The sequence below is a fragment of the Leptodactylus fuscus genome, chromosome 8 (genome assembly GCF_031893055.1).
Source record: "Leptodactylus fuscus isolate aLepFus1 chromosome 8, aLepFus1.hap2, whole genome shotgun sequence".
Classification (NCBI taxonomy): domain Eukaryota; kingdom Metazoa; phylum Chordata; class Amphibia; order Anura; family Leptodactylidae; genus Leptodactylus; species Leptodactylus fuscus.
Genome location: NC_134272.1, coordinates 41,199,150 through 41,221,382, shown reverse-complemented (window position 1 = coordinate 41,221,382; position 22,233 = coordinate 41,199,150). Strand labels below are relative to the sequence as shown.

Below are 22,233 nucleotides of genomic sequence, written 5' to 3'. Positions count from 1 at the left end.
CCCTATGTGTCATTGAAAAAAGACTTAAAAATCAGTTGAATAAGTCAAATGAAAAATGGTTACTGCCTAGAAATCTGCATCTATGAAAAAAAAAACTCCAAATGTGTTTGGTCCTGAACCAGGGATATTGGCTTGGTATTTAAAGGAGTTGTCTAAAACCCCATGCGTGTTGGCTACGGATTACCTATCCTCAGGATAGGTCATCAAACTAAATCAAAATGGAATTATCCCATCCAATAGAGGAATTCACTGAGAAGGAATATGAAAAAAAAAATTATGAAATGTAACCTTTACTCATACGATATAAAAAGGGACTAATGTAGCCACACTCTAAGCTAGAGTTTTTCAAACTTATTTTGTCTATCGCCAACTTTGAGAATCAATTATTTTCTAGCGCCCCTCCCCCCCCCAATTTTTAACTTTACCACATCTTAAAAATCACAACTGCAATCATTACCTTAATTTTAGTGTGCCATATGAGTCTTATCCTATTTCTGACTTCAAACTTACATATTCTAGACTGTTCTGAAAACTTCGAAAGTCTACATCATTCTAGCCATGTCTTGGCGTCCGTAGATTATTCTAGACGTCTGCCTGTTTACCATATAAACAAATAACAAATAAAAAACCAAAAAGTGGGGCGTGCAATATTATTCGACCCCTTTTCTTTTAGTGTAGCAAACTCACTCCAGAAGTTCAGTGAGGATCTCTGAATGATCCAGTGTTGTCCTAAATGACTTATGATGATAAATAGAATCCACCTGTGTGTAATGAAGTCTCCGTATAAATGCACCTACTTTGTGATAGTGTCAGGGTTCTGTTTAAAGCACAGAGAGCATCATGAAGACCAAGGAACACACCAGGCAGGTCCAAGATACTGTTGTGGAGAAGTCTAAAGCTGGATTTGGATACAAAATGATTTCCCAAGCTTTAAACATCCCAAGGAGCACTGTGCAAGCAATCATATTGAAATGGAAGGAGTATCAGACCACTGCAAATCTACCAAGACCCCACCGTCCCTCTAAACTTTCATCTCAAACAAGGAGAAGACTGATCAGAGATGCAGCCAAGACTCCCATGATCACTCTGGAGAGCTCTACAGCTGAGGTGGGAGAGTCTGTCCATAGGACAACAATCAGTCATATAATGCACAAATCTGGCCTTTATGGAAGAGTGGAAAGAAAAAAGCCATTTCTCAAAGATATCCATAAAAAGTCTAGTTTAAAGTTTGCCACAAGCCACCTGGGAGACACACCAAACATGTGGAAGAAGGTGCTCTGGTCAGATGAAACCAAAATCAAACTTTTTGGCCACAATGCAAAACGATATGTTTGGCGTAAAAGCAACGCAGCTCATCGCCCTGAACACACCATCCCCACTGTCAAACATCATGGTGGCAGCAGCATGGTGTGGGCCTGCTTTTCTTCAGCAGGGACAGGGAAGATGGTTAAAATTGATGGGAAGATGGATGGAGCCAAATTCAGGACCATTCTGTAAGAAAACCTGTTGGAGTCTGCAAAAGACCTGAGACTAGGACGGAGATTTATCTTCAAACAAGACAATGATCAAAAACATAAAGCGAAATCTACAATGGAATGGTTTACAAATAAACGTATCCAAGTGATAGAATGGACAAGTCAGAGTCCAGAGCTGAATCCAATCGAGAATCTGTAAAAAGAGCTGAAAACTGCTGTTCACAAATGCTCTCCATCCAACCTTACTGAGCTCGAGCTGTTTTGCAAGGAGGAATGGGACAGAATTTCAGTCTCTCGATGTGCAAAACTGATAGAGACATACCCCAAGCGACTTGCAGCTGTAATTGCAGCAAAAGTTGGTGCTATAAAGTATTAACGCAAGGGGGCGGAATAATTTTGCACACTCAATTTTTCAGTTTCTTATTTGTTAAAAAAGTTTAAAATATCCAATATTTTTTTTTCACTTCACAATTGTGTCCCACTTATTAATTCTTCCCAATAAAAATAAAAATTTGATATCTTTATGTTTGAAGGCTGAAATGTGGCAAAAGGTTGAAAAGTTCAAGTGGGCCTAATACTTTCGCAAGGCACTGTAGTGGATAGCGATATAGTGTTAGAGCAAGTGCAGCAACTGAATAGGACTGAGAAATATAATGTGTAGTTTAGATGCAGAGTTCGTTTCAAGAGGCTGTAAGCATTCTACTGATTCGTTTTGCTACATATGTGACGAATTCATCAAGACACGAGCCAACAAATATTCAATGAGAACATCAGTCAGGATGTGTGAAGCCTACAAGGTATACTTCGGAGTACAGGTTGAGGCCAGGATAATCCCTGGGCACCTCACTACAATTGTGAATACTGCAAAAGAACATTTGAGGGATGGTTCTGAGGGGAAAGAAGATCTATGAAGTTTGCTATTCCAAGAATTTGATGAGAGCCTATTGACCACTCAACTAACTGGTACTTTTGGATGGTCAATCCTTCCAAACATCGAAATGGCAAGAATGCTCCTCCAGTGGTGTATCTTGATATCCCATCATCAATTGTTGCTCCAGTACCACACTTCACTGAGCTCCCCATACTTGCACCTCCTGAAAGAAATCAGCCATCATCAGAAGAAAGTGGCACATCAGATTTTGAACAAGATGTAACTTATCCAGTCTATAGTGTCAGTAGGGGAGAAATGGAGAGATACTACCCCCAATCAAAAGGATCTCAATGACTTAATGCGAGATATGGGACTCACAAAGTCCAATGCTGGGCTACTGACATCTAGACTGGGCTGGAGAATGTCTCTTAAAGTTCATATTCTTGATGCCCACCTCGACGAGTTAAAGGAGAATATGGGGGCATTCTCTGAGGTACAAGACAACGCTTTTATCAAGATATAATGGATTTTGAACGTTGCTACCAAGGATAGTACAACGAAAACATGATGGGAGATTACTTTTGTAGACTTTTTGAAGAAAGTGACTTACAGTATAATCGTAAATCTAGAAAGCAAACACACTTTTAAGTTTAATAGCTCGACTCTTACCGTACTGTATAATGACATTATTTTTCTATGACATTTTATTATTATATATGAAGCTAGACAGCTGAATATAGTCATTATTTTTACTAATATCAGACATGTTTATTGTTTTTGATGACTGCAGAAGTCAATTTTCGGGCTACCTACAGAAGTCTTGAAAAATTATTTATTTTATACAATCAAATGGGGAACGAATGTGAACAAAATAATCAATGTGTAGTAGGTAGATTTTGATTTTAGTTTAAAATATTTGAAAAACACAAATCAGCCATTGGCTGTCCCACCTCCCCCCCCCCCCCCCCTAAAGTGCTTCAACACTCCCCTTTTTTCTCTGGGCCCTTTACCGCCCCCATGCTAGTACCCCATTTATGTTTGAGGATTTTGCTATATACTGCGTAGGGTATAAGATATGGTAACAGGTTAAGTGAGAAATTAAGGAAAGAGAGTAGAGAGATTATTTGGTTCACTCCCCCGCCCACACACACACTTGTCTTCCAATTACCCACACGTAAACAGACTCACAAATGCCCTACCTTTTTTATCTACAATTGATTGATTGTCATTTGGCATGTTGCATAGAGTGTGGGTACTTTAGCCCCTTTTTTATGTGGTATGAATAAAGGTTATGTTTTATTATAATTTTTTCCTTCATATTCCTTTTCAGTGAGTTCAGGATAGGTAATCAGTATGTAATCGATAATGTCTGGCTCATGCTATTTAGCTGATCCAGCTGCTGGAGACTATATACAGTGTATACGGCTAGTAGCAGCTCTACTTCATTTGAAGCGAATAGAAGTGGAGCTGTAGTTAACTAGAGCCATACACTGTAGTTGTAGCAGTGGGAACTGCAACTCTACACCCATTGACTTCAATAGTAGGAGAATTTGTACTAGCCATATACAGTACATTGTATACAGCTTTCAACAGCTGGATCAAATACTGATAATCTGACCTGTGGATAGATCAGCAGTATCCAAAACGTTTGGCATCTTTGCCACCCCCCCTTTAAACTGTTTGTAATTTCCCTCGTTAGTTAGACTTAATGGGCATAAGCTTTTTTTTTCAACTGTACTAACGAGTGAATGTGAATGCATGTGGAGTTTTTTTTGGATATAGTGCAGTACAAATCACATTACAGTTTTTAACTAATAACTACAGTATGTACATATAACCTAAATTTACAGTTACTATATTTGTGGTAAAATTTGTTTCATATTTTAATAAATTTTTTTTTCCTTTGTTATTGCATTTTAAGGTTCCGGAAATTCAATATTTTGGGTACACACACTAAAGTAATGAACATGGAGGAATCAACAAATGGATGCTTAGCAGCAGAATTTAGGCATTTGGTAAGGTAACTTGTAATCTAGAAAGTTTACTATTTAAATTTTATATTATCTACAGTTAAAGCGATTGTGCAGTTCTTTTTTTTTTATTGATGACTTATCCTGTTTAATGAGGGTGTGACACCTTCCTTTATCGAAAGGGATAGCAGCACTCATTCACCTGAACACTTTTTACTTTGCATGCTGTTTCTCTTAGTGGCTATGCAATGTTAAGGGGATATTGTCACTCCTTGGGGAGAGACCACCATATAGGTGTGTGGAGACTTATTAAAAGGGTATTCCCACGTCGCATACTACTCACCAGTCTTTACTGCTGTAAGATCTTCTTTCTTCCTGGTTTCTTGCATCATTTGGTGGGCGGGGTTTCACATGCAACCTGCCGTTTAGTCCCGCCCCCAAATTCGCGTGTAACTCCGTCCACCCATATTGGACTATGAAGTACAGGCAGCAGCAACTCCATTCTGTGTTACATACAGAGACTGCCAGAGAACAGAAGAAATGAAAGCAGCTCCTCTCCTCTATCTGCTAACAGGAAGCTAGGTCAGATGGTATAGACACAGGAATAGCTAGAAACACAGGCTCGCTCCCGTGCACTTAGCCCTTCCTCCCTCCCCCCTGAGAGCAGGCAGATACATCACTTGACTTATGACCAGATATGTCAAGGGATGTGTAAAAAAAAATGAATAAAGTAAGATAGTGGACAAGTAAAGCAGTTTTGCTGAAGCAATGTATTTAGGAAAAGTCTTACATCCACATTAACAAGCAGTATAGATAGAATCCTTGTGATGGGACAACCCCTTTAAGCCTTTAGCACTCCACTTTGCAAGGGACCATGGGAAGAATATGCAAATCTGTCTTCCATGATGTAATTAGGAGTCAGCTGCTGCCTCAGTGTTTCAAACCAATAGAGGGCGCTCACTGGAATGTGCAAGCCTGTCTTCCCTGATGTAGTTAGGAAGACAGAATTCCAGTGAAATAACCCAATAATGGCTGCTCCCTTTAGCATCATGCTCGACCTTCCAAGAGGCCTTTGTTTTGCAATGACGCTGGGATTATTATCAGGTATAGTCTCTCTCGATTGAGATCATTGATAATAATAATTAATTCAAATAATAAATAGTTTGAAATATTTGCTGTGACATTTTATTTAACTATTCTTATATATTTTTTATTAGCAATTAAAGGAACAGAAGAATGCAGGATGCCGAACAAATGAGGTAATGAATATGATTTGTTTTTCCTTAGTTTAAAAAACAGTGTTGCTTTTAAAGTTTACCTTTAATTATAAAACCACTTTCATAAATTAATAGAAAAAGTGAATGGAAGAAACTTTGTAATATATCTTATTGAAGAATATCTATTTAGGTTTCTTTTAAACTACTTAATGGGGTTTTCCAGGGATTTTTTTTTTTTTTTTTTAACGGTTAGTTAATACTATTCATGGGTTAACAAGTGAACCCATTTACCTTTAGCAGTATTTTGAGTCATTTCTGGGTTTCTCTGGGAGCTCCTGGCATCCTTTGCATTTGTTTACATTTGTAGCTTCACGTTCGTTTATCCTACAGCTACTATGATGCATTGCTCTTCACTCATAGCTGACTCACACTACATCCTCCTCTCACAGCTGGCTCTCCCTCACACCCCCTCCTTGTTTTCCTAGCTTGCCCGCCCACTACTAGGTCTTCCTCACTAACTAACTCAGCCCACCCCATCATTCCTGTCTGGATCTTCTGGGCACAGTTGATCCCATCCTTCTATGTGTCACTGTTTTCCAGCGTCTGCACAATAAAGCCGTAGCCTGGCTCCATTGTGCAAGTGTGGCAGGTCGTCAGAGGAATGGAGGAGCCAGCCCTCTGAAAGAAGTAATTTTCCATGTCCAGTAGGTCCAGACAGGAAGACAAGTAAGAATGATGGCGGGGTGTAGTATTGGTGATTTTTTATAAAGTAAGTTAGCTAGAAGTTAGGCAGGAGGAGGGTGTTTAGCTTAGGGTAAAAGTATTGTTTTATCCCATAAAACCCCTTTAACCCATTCACTGTCAAAGGTCCCCCGGAAATTTTGCACTCCTGTAGCCAGAGCAATTTTCAGTTTTGAGATGGACAAATCAAACCTAAATAGCAACATTAAAAAATCATCCAACACCCCACCCCACCTATATATTTTCTTAAAGTGGACACCTGCACCATTGTCAGAATGCCACTTGGTACTATATGCGAACAGGCACCTTTATGCAACTGTAATGAACAAAAATCTCCTTTGAAATGTTAAAAAAGTATCAACCTATAAAATGTAGGGATTACACACCAGGGAAAGAAAGTGAACCCCTAAACCCTATATATTTTTTGAAAGTAGACAACCTGAAGATTACATATGTCTCCGTGGGTTATCAATAGCCATGTCCACCTTCATGTAACTTTGTGACAAACGCAAAAAATTTTTGAAAAAAAATGCAGTAGTAGCATATATTTGCACCTAACCCCCTATAAAAGGACAAGGTGTGTACAGTCCCTGATAAAAGTTCTGTCGCTTATCCATGTTGTGGAGCTTATAAACTAACTTTAAATACATTCATTGGTTTAAGAAATGACTGATATGAAAGCTGAAACCCTCCCAAATGTGTTTTTTATTAAGAAAATAAATTGGCTTCAGTGGTGAAATATTGATCATTTAATGAACAGAGAAAGGTCAGATTTTGGCAAGACAAAAGTTTTGTCGCCTTGTTATATAATGCGCCCAATCCTTGTTTACAGGCTCACCTGTGCTCACTAATTGACCGGTTAATTAGTGGGTGTGTATAAAAAGAACTCCAGCACCCCAGATCTTCACTTGAACTGCAATTTCACCTATGAAAACATGCCTAAAATCAACTCTGTGACAAAAGCTTTGATTATCAAGAGGCTGAAGACCAGATCCACTGCAGAGGTGGCTGGCACCTTTAATGTGTCTCAGCGTCAGGTACAAAGAATTAAAAAAAAAAAAAAAAGATTTGACCAGACTGGAGATGTTTTTGGCAAGCCCAGGTCCATCAGATCCCTCAAGACAACTTCTCAGGAGGAACGTTTGTTGGTTAGAAAATCAACACCATCCCCTCTTCCACTGCAGCAGAGCTCCAGCAGGCCTGGTCACCTCAAGTCCCTGTGTCAACTAGAACAATTTGTAGGATTCTGCTCGAAATGGCCTCCATGGTCGAATTAGTGTCCAGAAGCCATCACTAAACAAAAGGCAATTAAAGGCCCACAGCCTGCTAAACGGATGGACGCTGGAAAAGTGGCAGAATGTGGATTTCTCAAATGAATATTTAGTTGAATTACACCACAGCCACCGCAAATACTGCAGGAGACCTACTGGAGCCCGTATGGATCCAAGATTCCACCACCAAATTTAACTGTTTTCTGGGTGTAAGATCATGGTCTGGAGTTACATTCAGTATGAGGGTGTGCAAAACATTTGCAAGGTGGAAGGCAATATCAATAGCCTAAAATTTCAAGATGTATTAGTTTCTTCTTACATTCCCAATCATAAAAGGGGTCAAATTTTGCTGCAGGATGGTGCTCCATCTCATACATCCATCTCTACATTAAAGTTCCTCAAGGCAAAGAAGCTGAAGGTGCTCCAGGACTGGCCAGCCCAGTCACCAGACATGAACATCATTGAGCATGTTTGGGGTAGGATGAAAGAGGAAGCTTGGAAGACAACTCTGGGAGGCATGTAAGACTGCATTCTTTGCTATTGACTTCATCAATAAATTGTATGAATCATTGTCGAAACGCATGGATGCAGTCCTTCGATCTCATGGAAGTCACACAAAATCCTTCCTATTAATATTATAAATGGGAAAGTTTGTGAGTTTGGATGTTTGTGGGTCCCGCTCCACCGATTTGGCTGAAATTTTCCACAAACATAGGTACTACACTGGATTGCGCAATAGGCTATTTTTTGTCACAATAGCGCACATACGTTTTTCCCAGGACCCCGACAAAACCCAAACTCACATCACCATCTCTGCAATCTCACACACTTTGGACCATAGCAAGCCACATAATTCATATTACCCTCTACAGTCTAGCCCTTAACCCCACACAATTACATTTACATATACTTTACCACTTTCACCCTCACCTTAACGATACTCCAGAAGGCTACCTATTTAACCCTCCGGAGCAGCCATGTTTGCTGTCCCCCATCGCTCTGACGATCCGCGACACCGCCCACCCAGCCACTCCACTGTGTTGTCAGGAGCATGCGCATCTTATCCACCTACTGAATGTTTTTCCAGCACGCCACCATTTTGCGCCTTCACCGTAGGCCACAGCACCCGAACTACTCTCTCCAGCCCGCCACACCCCCCGACGGCACTCTCACCTCACTGCTGTTTCGTCTTCATGTTCCGTCCACCTTCCCTAGGTCTCCGCGCCAACGACACTGGTAAGTTCCGATAGCATGTTTGCATTGGGACTACTTCTGGCCTGTATACTCCGATGCACCCTTTCAACACACCACGGACACGTAACGGTCGATAATAATGTCACCAGTCTGCCTTACTGCCCACCTTAGAATTACCTTGCGTAACTTCACATAATCTAGAACTCAATATTGGCGTTCCTGTTCTACTCATGCATAATCTCGATGCACCCCGATTGTGTAATGGCATGAGGCTACGTGTCACACAACTAGGAACAAATATCATTGAAGCCACTATTCTTACAGGAGCAGCTAAAGGTGACAGTGTGTTAATCCCACGCATTCCAATTATACCAAATAATTTCCCATTTCAATTCAAACGACTACAATTTCCCTTTAAGTTGGCTTTTACAATGACCATTAATAAATCCCAAGGGCAAATGCTGAAAGGAGCAGGAATACATTTGGCCACACCATGCTTCTCACATGGACAACTTTATGTTGCTTGCTCAAGAGTATCCTGTGCCCAAAAGTTACATGTACTGGCGGAAAATAACAAATCATACAATGTCGTATATCGAAGTATATTAACCTGAAATACCTCTGTCCCAACACACTATGTACAGTTTCTCACAACACCATATAGCAGCTGAAATACAAATTACATTCAACACAAAAGTCTCACGTATTCTCAGAATTACAGCAAAAACAAAATACAAAGTTACATTTCATATCACATACCTTTTACACACTACTAAAACCTTACCCGCGCCTGTATTTACCCACTTCTACAATCACCAGCTAGTATTAAATATGGCTCTAATAGCACAACAACTTCATTCACCAATGTTATGAAACACATCTTTGTATTTGAACTGAATTATTTGTTTGATTTTCACATTACTTTGTGTGCGACAAAACTTTTGTCTTGCCAAAATCTGACCTTTCTGTGTTCATTAAATGATCAATATTTCAGCGGTGAAGCCAATTTATTTTCTTAACAACGAAAAACATTTGGGAGGGTTTCAGCTTTCATCATTTCTAAAACCAATGGATGAATTTAAAGTCAGTTTATAAGCTTTTGATTCCACAACATGGATAAGCAACAGAACTTTCGTCAGGGACTGTACAATGTATATATACAATATGTACCACAAATATCAACTACAACTAAAGCTTGGACAACACAAAAAATACAGAACACCATCAAGATTTTGCTGTTATTCACTAATATGTTAAAAATCTATACTGCACCTAGCAAACTGTGACTGTGACACTAACATCTAACTTTTTTTGAGATTGCACAGCATACTTTATATAAAAACACAACGTAATATTTCATATACACAACCACCTTCATGCAGCTTTGCAGCAGAGATTGCAAGCAAAATTTAACAAAAATTTGCCGGATCAAGCAATCCCTTTATCCCTTTACAAAATGTACTTTCCAAAAAAACTGCAATATATGAGGAGTTTATACCAAACACATTTATCTATATTTACAGGTGCAGGTGTTAAAGAAACGCCAAAATTGCATAAATGCTCCAACCAATTTTGTGCATGCAAATTAAATAGGGGTTTTCATAAAAATATAATTTTAGCCCCCTATAAAAATTGTAGCAATTTATATGTTCATCTCTCGTAATAATCATTATTGCTATTATTTTAGCATGTAACGGATATCGCTAGAGGTGTATTTTACTATATAAGGATGGACAGGACAGGGATTGGGTGAAATGTAAACTTTATTGATTGTGTTGTGTAAGTGTTTGGTGCAACTCTTTTGGTGCTGTGACCTGGACAATGATAATCATCTGGGTCACAGCGCCAGTAATCCCCTCTAATAAGACTCAGAGGGGTATTACATTATCCCTCCATGTGATAAGAGAGAGAAAAAGTACAGTGATAGGAGAGAGGATATAAGACTAGTCTATGCTACCCCTTTCCTTCCCCCAGGATCACATACAGGTTGTGCACAGTTGATGATGACCATTTATCATCTTGCTGCAGTCTGCAGGGATATTCCTCGCCCCTCCTCCTCCTACAGCAGCTTTTAAGATGCTTTCTGAGATCGGGGAGGGCATTTTAGAGCTCCTTAACTCTGGATCCATTAAGACTATGTAGAAGATCTGGGATTCATTTTAAAGATGACAATCTTATCTTTAAAATGATACCAAGATCTTCATGATATCCCTTACAGATCTGGAGTGAATTGAGAACTGCAATGAATCTCACTGCTGAACAGCGTATTCGACAGTGAATCGCTCTGGAATTTTAAGGGTTATCATACAGATCATAGTATCAATTTAAAGATGAGATTCTCATTTTTTAAAATTTATCCAAGATATTCTTAATAGGCCTACCGGATCCTGAGATATCGGCATTAGAATTAAGAATGTAGTAGATACGTCCTCAGCTACAGAAGTGCTACCTTTGGAGAACATATAGCTATGTTGCTGCCAGGGTTAAAGATAGGTTCACATCTGTGCCAGTTTCCATTATTCTGGTCCATTGAAGGAAAAACTGAAAAAAAAGGATTGCAAGAATAGCGAACAGAAAAAGATCCTTAACGAACCCACTGACTATAAAGGGGAGTCCATTTGTTTTAATAAACTGAATTTCTGTAAAATCTGTATAAAAGTCATGACAAAATGCATATAGGAGTGTATTGACTGGTGAAACCAGTGGGAGGGGACAGAGGTTTGTCAGAAATTGAGACAGACTTCTACTTCTCTGACTTTACACCTCAGCTTTTCACTCCCTGGTTAGGTCCAGATGATTGAGCCTAATCAGAAGAGCAGCTTACGCCACAGGTTTTGCAGCAGCCATGGCCACAGAATTTGTGGCAAGATTGAGCAGGATGCTTATTGAATACAATCGACAGATTCATTTCAGATTTTGAGGATGATTTTGAGGCATAATCTGCCTCAAATTTTGTGGCCAATTCCGCCATGTGACAATACCCTAAAATGTTACTGCATAAGTTACCTAATATTTTCTTTCGTCACTTATTAAGCTGCCCTACTATTTTTTAATCTTTGCTTAGTTCATTTATTTACATAGAATCTGTATGGATATCCAGTTCACAAAGATCTATAGAGAGCGAAGGTGTCACGGTACTAGTGGTACAGGATCAGGAGTCCAGTCGTCGGGTAATGCAGAGGAGGCTGGAGACAGCAGGTGGATAGCCCACAGGGGTCTGAGGCAGTAGTCCAAGAGCAGATGAGTAAAGACCAGGTAGAAGTCTATAGTCTTTCAGGAGCTGTAGTAAAGCTACGGTGAGCTTGCAGCCAGCAGGTGAAGTTCCAAGGAACTGAAGAAGATCTCACAAGGAGGTCTCCTGGGTGTTCAGGCTGTATCCGGAATAAACAGAACACAATACCAACACAAACAGGAAGTGTTAGAGTCACCTATATATAGCCAGCCCAATCAAGGTAAATACAGGGCGGGTTCAAATCATTAGCAGCAGCTGATGAGCCTCAGGAGTAGGCTCCAAACAGAAGTCCAACAGGCCATGATTCCACAAGCCTGATAGCTCAGGTAGCAAAGAGACACTGAGCAAGACAGCAGGTCACAGGTTCAAATCCTGACATCACTCCCCTCCTAACGGCGACCTCTGGGCGCCACAGGACCTGGTTTTGTCGGGTACTGCTGATGGAAACGTCTAATCAAACGAGGAGCATTAATGTTAGATACCGGTTCCCATGAATTCTCTTCTACACCATACCCTTGCCATTTGATAAGGTATTGTAGTCGATTTCTGGATATACGGGAGTCCAGAATTTTTTCCACGACAAATTCTTCTTGTCCATCCACTTCCACTGAATCTGGAGGTTGAGAGGACCGTTCAGGAAATGGATTGGACTAGCAACTTTCAGTAGAGACACATGGAAAACAGGATGAATTCTCATTGTTTCTGGAAGTTGTAGACGTACCGCCAGAGGACTAATTATTTTAGAGATCTTATAGGGTCCAATAAATTTCTGTCCCAGTTTGGGTGAAGGGACCTTCAGCTTAATATTCCGGGTAGAAAGTCATACTCTATCCCCCACTTTGAATTCAGGCGCCGGTCTCCGATGTTTATCTGCTGCTTTTTTATATCGCTCCTGAGCCGCTCCCAATGTTTCTTTCAACATTCTTAGATTTTGTTGTAGTGATGTGATTCTATCTGTAACTGCTGGAATTAGCGGAGCAACCGGATTTTTGGGGAAAATACTTGGATGGTATCCTAAGTTTGCAAAAAATGGTGTTTGTTTTGTTGAAGAATTCTGAGAGTTGTTATAAGAAAATTCAGCAAAAGGTAATAGGTCTACCCAGTCATCCTGTAAATGACAGATGTAACAGCGCAGGTATTGTTCTAGCGTCTGGTTTGTACGTTCCGTCTGGCCGTTAGTCTGGGGGTGATAAGCAGTTGACAGGTGGAGCTCAATATCTAACGATGTACAGAAACTTCTCCAGAATTTAGATGTGAATTGTACCCCACGATCCGAGACCACTTCATCTGGTACACCATGAAGACGGAAGATGTTATGGACTATTAAGTCAGCAGTTTCTTTGGCTGAAGGCAAACCGGTACAAGGGATGAAATGAGCTGCTTTTGTAAGTCGGTCCACAACTACCAGTATCGATGTCTTTCCTTTGGAATTAGGTAGATCCACTATGAAGTCCATTGAGATCGAACTCCAAGGTCGTACTGGAATGGACAATGGCTGCAGCAACCCCATCGGTGAGGAACGTGATGGTTTATACCGGGTACAAGTATCACAAGAGAGAACATATTTTTTCACATCTTCTAGACAGCTAGGCCACCAGAAGAAACGAGATAACAATTCATATGTCTTCTGTACTCCCTTGTGTCCTGCTAGTCTGGAATCATGTACAAACTGTAGGATCCTCAGCCGCATTGCTTCCGGTATGTATAGACGCCGTCCATCAGTCCATACTTGATTCCTAAGGAATAGGTGTACATCCCTTGACGGTTGTGCTAGAAATGGATCAGTGTCATAGGCCGCTTTTAAGTCCTCGAGCAAATCACCTTCATGGATAATACCTACCACCCTTGCCTCAGGCACAATGGGAGTAGGTGGAATTGAAGGATTAGAATCACTAGAAAACATTAGTGACAAAGCATCTGCTTTTCCATTGCGGGATCCTGGTCGAAATGAAATTGAGAAATTAAAATGGTTCAGGAACAGACTCCATCGGGTCTGACGAGGGGAGAGGCACTTGGCTGATCTGATGAACTCCAAGTTACGGTGATCAGTTAGAACTAGTATCTGTTGTGAAGCTCCTTGAAGATGGTGTCTCCACTCTTTAAATGCCGAAACAATAGCAAGTAACTCTTTGTTCCCCACATCATAATTCTTCTCTGCAGAAGACATCCGCTGAGAGAAGAATGCACATGGATGTAACAGCTTCTTCTCACCTGATCTTTGAGAAAGGATGGCCCCAACCGCACAATCCGATGCATCTACTTCAACTACAAAAGCAAGTTCTGGATCGGGATGACGTAGTACTGGGGCTTTGGTGAATTTAATTTTTAAACGAGAAAAAGCTTCATCCACTTGTGGAGTCCAGGAAAAGTGGGTCTTCTTCTTTGTCAGCTCTGTAATAGGAGCTACAATTTCTGAGAAATTTTTAATAAAGCGTTTGTAAAAATTAGAGAAGCCAATAAATCTTTGCACTTCTTTCACAGTCTTAGGAGTCGGCCAGTCGATAACTGCTTGGATCTTTCTGGGATCCATACGCAATCCCTGAGAAGAGATGATGTATCCTAGGAACTGAATCTCTTCCCGATGGAACTCACATTTTTCCAATTTGATGTAAAGTTGGTTTTCCCGCAATCGTTCCAATACACGTCTTACATGCTCCTGATGTTCTTCTAGAGATCCAGAGAAAATTAGTATATCATCTAGATAAACCACCATGAATTGATCTAGTAAATCTCTGAATATATCATTTGCTAGATGTTGGATGGTAGCCGGAGCATTGCAGAGCCCGAATGGCATTACCAGACTTTCAAAGTGTCCATATCGTGTACGAAAGGCGGTTTTCCATTCATCACCTGGCCTTATCTGGATTAAATTGTAAGCACCCCGTAGGTCCAATTTGGTAAAAACCTTTGCTCGTTGAACTTTCTCCAATAGTTCGGGAATCAGAGGCAATGGGTAACGGTTTTTTACTGTAATTTTATTAAGTTCTCTGTAATCCACCACTGGCCGTAATGAACCATCCGATTTCTTAACAAAGAATATAGGAGCCCCTGCCGGAGAAGATGATGGCCGGATAAACCCTTTTTTCAAGTTCTCGTCAATGAAGTCCTTAAGGGCATTTAATTCAGGTCCTGATAATGGGTATATAGTCCCAAAAGGTATGGGTGCTCCAGGAAGCAATTCTATTGGGCAGTCGTAAGGGCGGTGAGGTGGTAGTTTGTCAGCTTCCTGTTTATCACAAACATCCTTCAAATCCTCATATACTGTTGGTAACTGATGCTGTTCCTGGTCTTGAGTAGAGACTGTAATGGTTGGTTCAGGTTGATCCTTTACCTCATTGTCTTTTGGGGGAAAACTCAGCATCTTAGTTCCCCAATTGATGGAAGGATTCTGTTTCTGTAACCAAGGTAGGCCTAAGATGACTGGAAAGTGTGGAGAAGAAATGAGTAGAAATGAGAGAGTTTCACGATGCTGAGGTTCAATGTGAATCTCCAAAGGTACAGTTTCCTTGTCTACAGGTCCTGAACTCAGGGGAGACCCGTCCACAGTCTCCATCACAATAGGTGACTGTCTCTTAGATGAGCGTATTCCATGTTTCTGAGCAAAACCCAAGTCCATGAAATTTCCGCTAGCCCCGGAATCTACCATAGCTGATGTAGAGATCCACACGGAGTTGATTAGTAGTTTAAGAGGGATGAAGTAATGTGAATCCTTGTTCTCCTTTTTAACCTGAGAGGTCACTGATGATATGTAATGGACACTTTCTCCAGCTGATTGTTCCCCCTCTGAAGCTGAAGATTCCTCATTGGATGCATCGGGATCCATTACGGCGGCCACTGTTCTTTGGGGGCGATTCGCAGAGCGGCTTGGGCAATTTATAAGGAAATGTCCCGACTTTCCACAGTATAAACACAGATTTTCTTTGAACCTATGTTCTTGTCGCTCTGCACTCTCCCGTTTCTGAATCGCATCAATCTGCATCGATTCTGGTTGGGATTCTCGGGACTGCTGATCAGATGATTTTTTATAACCCAGTGGCAATGTGGTAGTATATTGACTGGTCATGCGGTTTGCATAGCCCCATTTCTCTTGTCGACGTTCTGTCAGACGAGTATCAATCTGAATGCAGTGATCAATAAATTCAGAGAAGACTGAAGGAGTTTTTGCTCGTGCTAGTTCGTCTTTAATACTACTGGAAAGTCCACTCTTGAAAAGTGCTAGTCTTGCGGAGTCATTCCAGCTAGTGTCCACGATCCATCTCCGGAATTCCATGGCATAATCTGCAACAGAATGTCTGCCTTGCCGCAACGTTAATATGGTGGTCTCTGCTGTAACCATTCGGTTGGGGTCATCAAACATCCCTTTCATGAGGTCCGTGAAGTCTTTGTAGTTATTTAGGCAGACGTCATCGGTTTCGATTAGCGGATTTGCCCACGCAATAGCTTTGTGTGTTAACAGCATAATGACGCACAACACCCTTGATCTCTCAGTTGGATACTGGTTAGAATGTGCATCAAAATACAAATTGCACTGGTTTACGAATCCCCTGAACTTATCCCGATCACCATTGAATCTAAATGGCGGCAATCTTGGGGATGGAGCAGAGGTGGGAATCAGGCCTTGTGCATCCAGCTGTGCAATACGTGCTGTGACCGTATTCATGGATGTCTGCAATTCCTGCAGAGCTTGGCCTTGCATAGCGATTTTACCAGTGGTCAGTTGATCAAAAGTTTCCCATTGGTGCTTCATATCTTGGACCTCCGTATACATTGCGCCCAAGGCAGCTTGTACCTTTTTGAAGCGAGCCTCCCAAGCTTCTTTCCCAACGGACTCCATTGTAGGTGTTGGTATCCTGTCACGGTACTAGTGGTACAGGATCAGGAGTCCAGTCGTCGGGTAATGCAGAGGAGGCTGGAGACAGCAGGTGGATAGCCCACAGGGGTCTGAGGCAGTAGTCCAAGAGCAGATGAGTAAAGACCAGGTAGAAGTCTATAGTCTTTCAGGAGCTGTAGTAAAGCTACGGTGAGCTTGCAGCCAGCAGGTGAAGTTCCAAGGAACTGAAGAAGATCTCACAAGGAGGTCTCCTGGGTGTTCAGGCTGTATCCGGAATAAACAGAACACAATACCAACACAAACAGGAAGTGTTAGAGTCACCTATATATAGCCAGCCCAATCAAGGTAAATACAGGGCGGGTTCAAATCATTAGCAGCAGCTGATGAGCCTCAGGAGTAGGCTCCACACAGAAGTCCAACAGGTCATGATTCCACAAGCCTGATAGCTCAGGTAGCAAGGAGACACTGAGCAAGACAGCAGGTCACAGGTTCAAATCCTGACAGAAGGTGTTAATTGATTTATTGCCTCAATCTGTGCAGTGGTAGAGTCTTATCTTGATGATGCAGCTGTGTCACTCACATGGGAGTGTAGCATCTGCAGTTATTGGTCTGCGTTTTCCAGCAGCCTCCTTTTCCTCCTCCCCTTCCCATCTCCAAAGACTAATATGTAAAAAAAAGTAACTCAACTTGATAAGTTGAGAAGGAAACATATTTATTCATATTCATAGGACAAAAGAAAAGAGATACAGCTGGGCACTGCATTAGCAATGTCTAGGAAAAATGGAATATGTACAATTCTCAATAGTGTTACTTGGGGGCCTATGGGGAAAAGAGGGAGATCCATTAACTGTGGGAGGAGACTATTAGGGCACTATTATTAGTTGGGGTCATTATTAGGGCATTATTGCCTGTTAGGGAGAACTTCTAGGATACAGTTACCTTCTGGCAGCCACAAGTGTGCACTAATAATTTGTGAGGGCACAATTTACTTTCAGGGGCTTGAAGTGGGCCCCTGCCCTTTAGTGCTACATTTAAGAGACTCAACGATGCATCTGAAAGTTAGACTAGTTCTATTCCACAATTCCCATCTAACAAACAAAGATTACTGTTTCATCCTTCAACTCACTAATATAATACAATGCAACCCCTAAGGGTGCTGTAATTTCTAGTTGAGAAATGATTGAGCAGTGCTTGAATTAGTAGGATTACTGTAGGGACTTCTTGTGATGGAAATCTGTCAGACAATCATTCAGATCCCTGAAGAAAGCTGTTGAAACAATAGTCATTTTTGATAAGACATTGGGGCTAAATGTGTGCCAAACGGTATGTAGCTGAATTACAGATGATGTATACTCTCAAGATGGCATACAGCTGTCTTAAGTTTGTCACAGACTGTATAGTTTCCATTCTGAATTTTTGTCTGGAAAAATCTGTTGATGATGTCCAGCTCCAGACTTTGGCGAGCAAACATCTTGACATTGATCTTGGGGAAGTACTTCCTGTAGGGCTTGCTTTTGCCTCAAAGATAACTGAAAGGAGCTGAAAGATAACAGTACTTTTCTTCTGGGGAGGACACATGAATCTGAAGGAGAGCTCTAGGTGAGATCCAGGTGAATTGTGGAGTCAAGCCAGGCATCTGTGGATATTGCTCTCTATTTTGGTACATAATATCTCCGATGACCTCCTACTGAAGTATTTGGGAGCCGTGTGTCCTTGTTATATCTATTGATCAGACTTGCAGGACACCTGCCTCTTTGATGGTTGGTAATTATGTCTGGATCTTAATGACCTCTTTCTTTGTTCACAAGAGGACCCATGAGCAGAAGGAAAAAAAAACATCTCTATTGAGCATTTTTAATGTTTTCATGCTCTGATCTTGAACAAGAATAAGAGGTGACACTTATACGTGAGCCCCACATTGCCTCTGCACCCGATATTCATCATCTATGACCTGTTCGTGACTAACAAAGATTCTCTTCTACCCACTTATGTAACCAGCTGGGAGAAAGAGATCAGGACTTCCTATCCATCTAATGTCTGGCGCGCTGCCTTCTGTTCCTGCCGTTAATTCTCCATTTCATGTAAGGCACAGGAAACTAACTTCAAGATCCTCTCCAGGTGATACAGAGTCCCCTCTGTCTTCCACAGCATTTTTCCATCGACCCCTGATCTTTGCTGACAATGCTTCTCAGGATGAGTTACGATGTTACGTGTCTGGTGGAAATGCCCTGCTCTCCTCCCGTTTTGGCATGAAGTTTGTAGAGTCATCAGGGATGTTACTTGAAGAGATTAGTAAACTTTTGAAAAATTCTACTCTACTGCTTTTCCAAGTTTAGCCAAAAAATTTGATTCTATCTGAATTAATTTGCAGTGAATAGCGCTAAAAAGCAGATATTTCCTGGCTGCAGAGAGCCTCTATAGTGGTTCAGAACACTGTGCTTTGCAGTAACATGCTTAGGAAGTCTGGTGTGGTAGTCAAACAATACAGTGAGTCAGTATGACACGCACATGACAGGCTTTGCTCTTAGAAACACTTTACACTTCACTTATTTGGTCAGTTACCGGGCCAAAACTAAGTAACTCAAGTGTGAACTCAGCCTTACACGTCGATGTTAGTACCAGGTATAAACAACTGTAAACGTGCGTACTCCTTTGACACCCTTGACTGCTGATTCCACACAAATGTCTACAGAATCTGTTCTAGTAAATGCTTATACAAGTAGAGCCCCTGACAGAGTGGAGAGGGCATCATAGTGACTTAGTAACACAGTGATGAAGTAGCAGCAGCATGCGGAGACCACAGAGTGGCAAGGTGATATATTGTGGATGTAGCAACAGCCTTAGGAGGCAATAGAGTGCCCAGTGACAGAGTGGGGAGGCAGCAGCAGTGTGAGGAGGCCATACAGTGACCCCAGTGGCAGAGTATGGAGGTGGCAGCAGCCTTAGGAGGTCATACAGTGACCAAGTGTGGAGGTTGCAGCAGCCTTAAGAGACCATACAGTGACCCAGTTGCAGAGTTTGGAGGTTGCAGCTGCATGATGAGGCCATAGATTGACAAAGTGATATAATGTGGAGGTAGCAGCAGCCTTAGTAGACAACAGTGACGGAATGGGGTGTGGGGAGGTGAGTGACAGAAACAGTACCTGCTGACGATGGTAGCTGTAAGATGGAGCACTTGGCATCAGATGTTTGGCATCAGGCGGATGGCAGCATCAAAATAGCAGCTGAGGGAGGTAACCACAAAAAACCAGTCTCTCTTGTCAAGGTTCGGGTGAGGCAGCACGGATGACTTAATCTGATGCATCAGGCATTGGTGGGTGGAAATCCTGCCTGATCCGTGCCTGATTCTTCTTCACAAAGGTCAGTCTCTCCAAATTTTGGGTGAGTTCTCCTTGCGGTAACTATGGCTCCTACTGCACTAAACACCCGCTCTACCATGGCAGCAGTTCCTTCCCTGTGTGACTTTGTTCGCTTAGGCAAACAAGGTGTAGAACAGCATGACACCATTGTGCCCTGCATAAGTGGTATGTTTGGAGGAACACTGTGAATTGTTGAAAATACATTGTTGCCGGACCAACGGCGTGAAAACGTGTAGGCTGAAGTTGCTTCACCTGTCCAAGTTGCTGGTGTGTCTGGGCAGGAGCCACATTAACCCAGTGGGCAGTAAAGGACATATATTGTCCTGGACCGTAGTTACAGATCCACATGTCGATGGTGCAGTGCTCTTTGGCAGATGGGTGGGCAGAGCTACACACTAATTTGGGGGTGGAGCTAAAGAGGAGGGAGCCGGACAGTGTGAAAGCTGAAGAACATGGAGTCTCATGGAAGACCAGGAGACTGCACAACATACAGGCTGTGTGTGGCTAAGAGGAGTATATCGGCTGTAGAGTTTCAGTAAGTAGGACGGGGAATCTGTTGTTCTGCCTCAGATGGGGGAGGGGGGAGAACTGTGGCACATTTCAGCAACAGCCGTTTAGCTGTGTCTAACACAGAAGCTGCTCAGACACTCTCACGTAACACAAGCCCTGTAATCCAAATTGGAAGATGTAGCAGAGCCGAGGCGGCGCGCTAGCAGTTTGTGTGCGTAACACGGGGCCATGTGGTCTTTGGACTCTGCTGGGGGGGGGGGGGGGGGGTGATGGCAGATGCTTTAGTCCAGGTCTGGGAGGAAATCCTTTAGGAGACCATCCACAACCTCATCAGGAGCATGCCCAGGCGTTGTAGGGAGGTCATACAGGCACGTGGAGGCCACGCACACTACTGCGCCTCATTTTCACATGTTTTAAGGACATTACATCAAAATTGGATCAGCCTGTAGTGTGTTTTTCCACTTTAATTTTGGGGGTGACTCCAAATCCTGGCCTCCACTGGTTGATAAATTTGATTTCCATTGATGATTTTTGTGTGATTTTGTTGTCATCACATTCAACTTTGTACAGAACAAAGTATTCAATGAGAATATTTCATTCATTCAGATCTAGGATGTGTTATTTGTGTGTTCCCTTTATTTTTTTGAGCAGTGTATATTTGTAATTGTTTTTATAAGAAAAGACTATAATTAATAAGGCTGGGGTAACTATTATATAAGGTGGTATGTATAAAAAGAAACTATTAATAGTAAATCTAGTGGGGGAACTATTATTAATGGTAAATTAATAGTTCCCCTAGCTTTTTTAATAATAGATCTTACTTATAAATAACCCCCTTAATAATGCAAACATATGAACTTATGAAAACTAATTCCTGTTAATTAAGGGGCTATTTATAAGGAGAATGTATTAATAAAGCTTGTGGATGGAAATGCACACAATACGTAAACAAAATGGATTACAAATTCCCAGCAATATTATTCTGTTTTCCATTTTATTCATTTATTCACATTATGTATTTATTCAGTGTGATTTATATTTCAGTATATCTGTATAAATTCAAACGCCATCATTTATTCCTTATTATTCTTTATTTACTTTGTATATCCTTGCTCCGTTTCTTTTAAAGTAGTCCAGCGTTTTTTTTGTTGTAGTGCATTACTTTATATCTTTGCCTTTTTATTTCAACATCGAATATCCCGCTTTGCTGGGTTCAGATAGCCCAGCAGGTCAGTATATGCCCTTTGTGCCCCAGTCTATTAGCTCAGCCCACAGCTAGTGTGGCCTGCTGTATTAGCTCAGCCCATAGTCTATCCAAATCGCCTTATCTGCTCAGCTGATAGCCGACACACCTCCGTTATAATTTCCTCGTCGCCAGCCAGTCCCATGGAGTCTCAGGCCTTGTTCACATCAGTGTTCAGTAATCCGTTCGGGGAGTCTGCATGGTGACCCCCCTGAATGGACTACCAAACGTATTGGCAAGCGGTGAGCACTGAGAGCACACGGACCCCATAGACTAGAATAGGGTCTGTGTGCTTTCTACGCCGTGTCCAGGCTAATCA

The 22,233-nt window shown here is 41.6% G+C and overlaps 1 protein-coding gene across 1 annotated transcript in view; it reads left to right on the top strand.

Moving 5' to 3' along the window:
- Nucleotides 1-22,233, top strand: part of STAT1 (signal transducer and activator of transcription 1) — a 275,050-nt gene that overhangs the window by 109,981 nt on the left and 142,836 nt on the right. The window contains exons 13-14 of the mRNA XM_075285132.1: nt 4,268-4,361; nt 5,534-5,575. Coding sequence (XP_075141233.1) covers nt 4,268-4,361; nt 5,534-5,575 — 136 coding nt within the window. The remainder of the gene's footprint in view (nt 1-4,267; nt 4,362-5,533; nt 5,576-22,233) is intronic.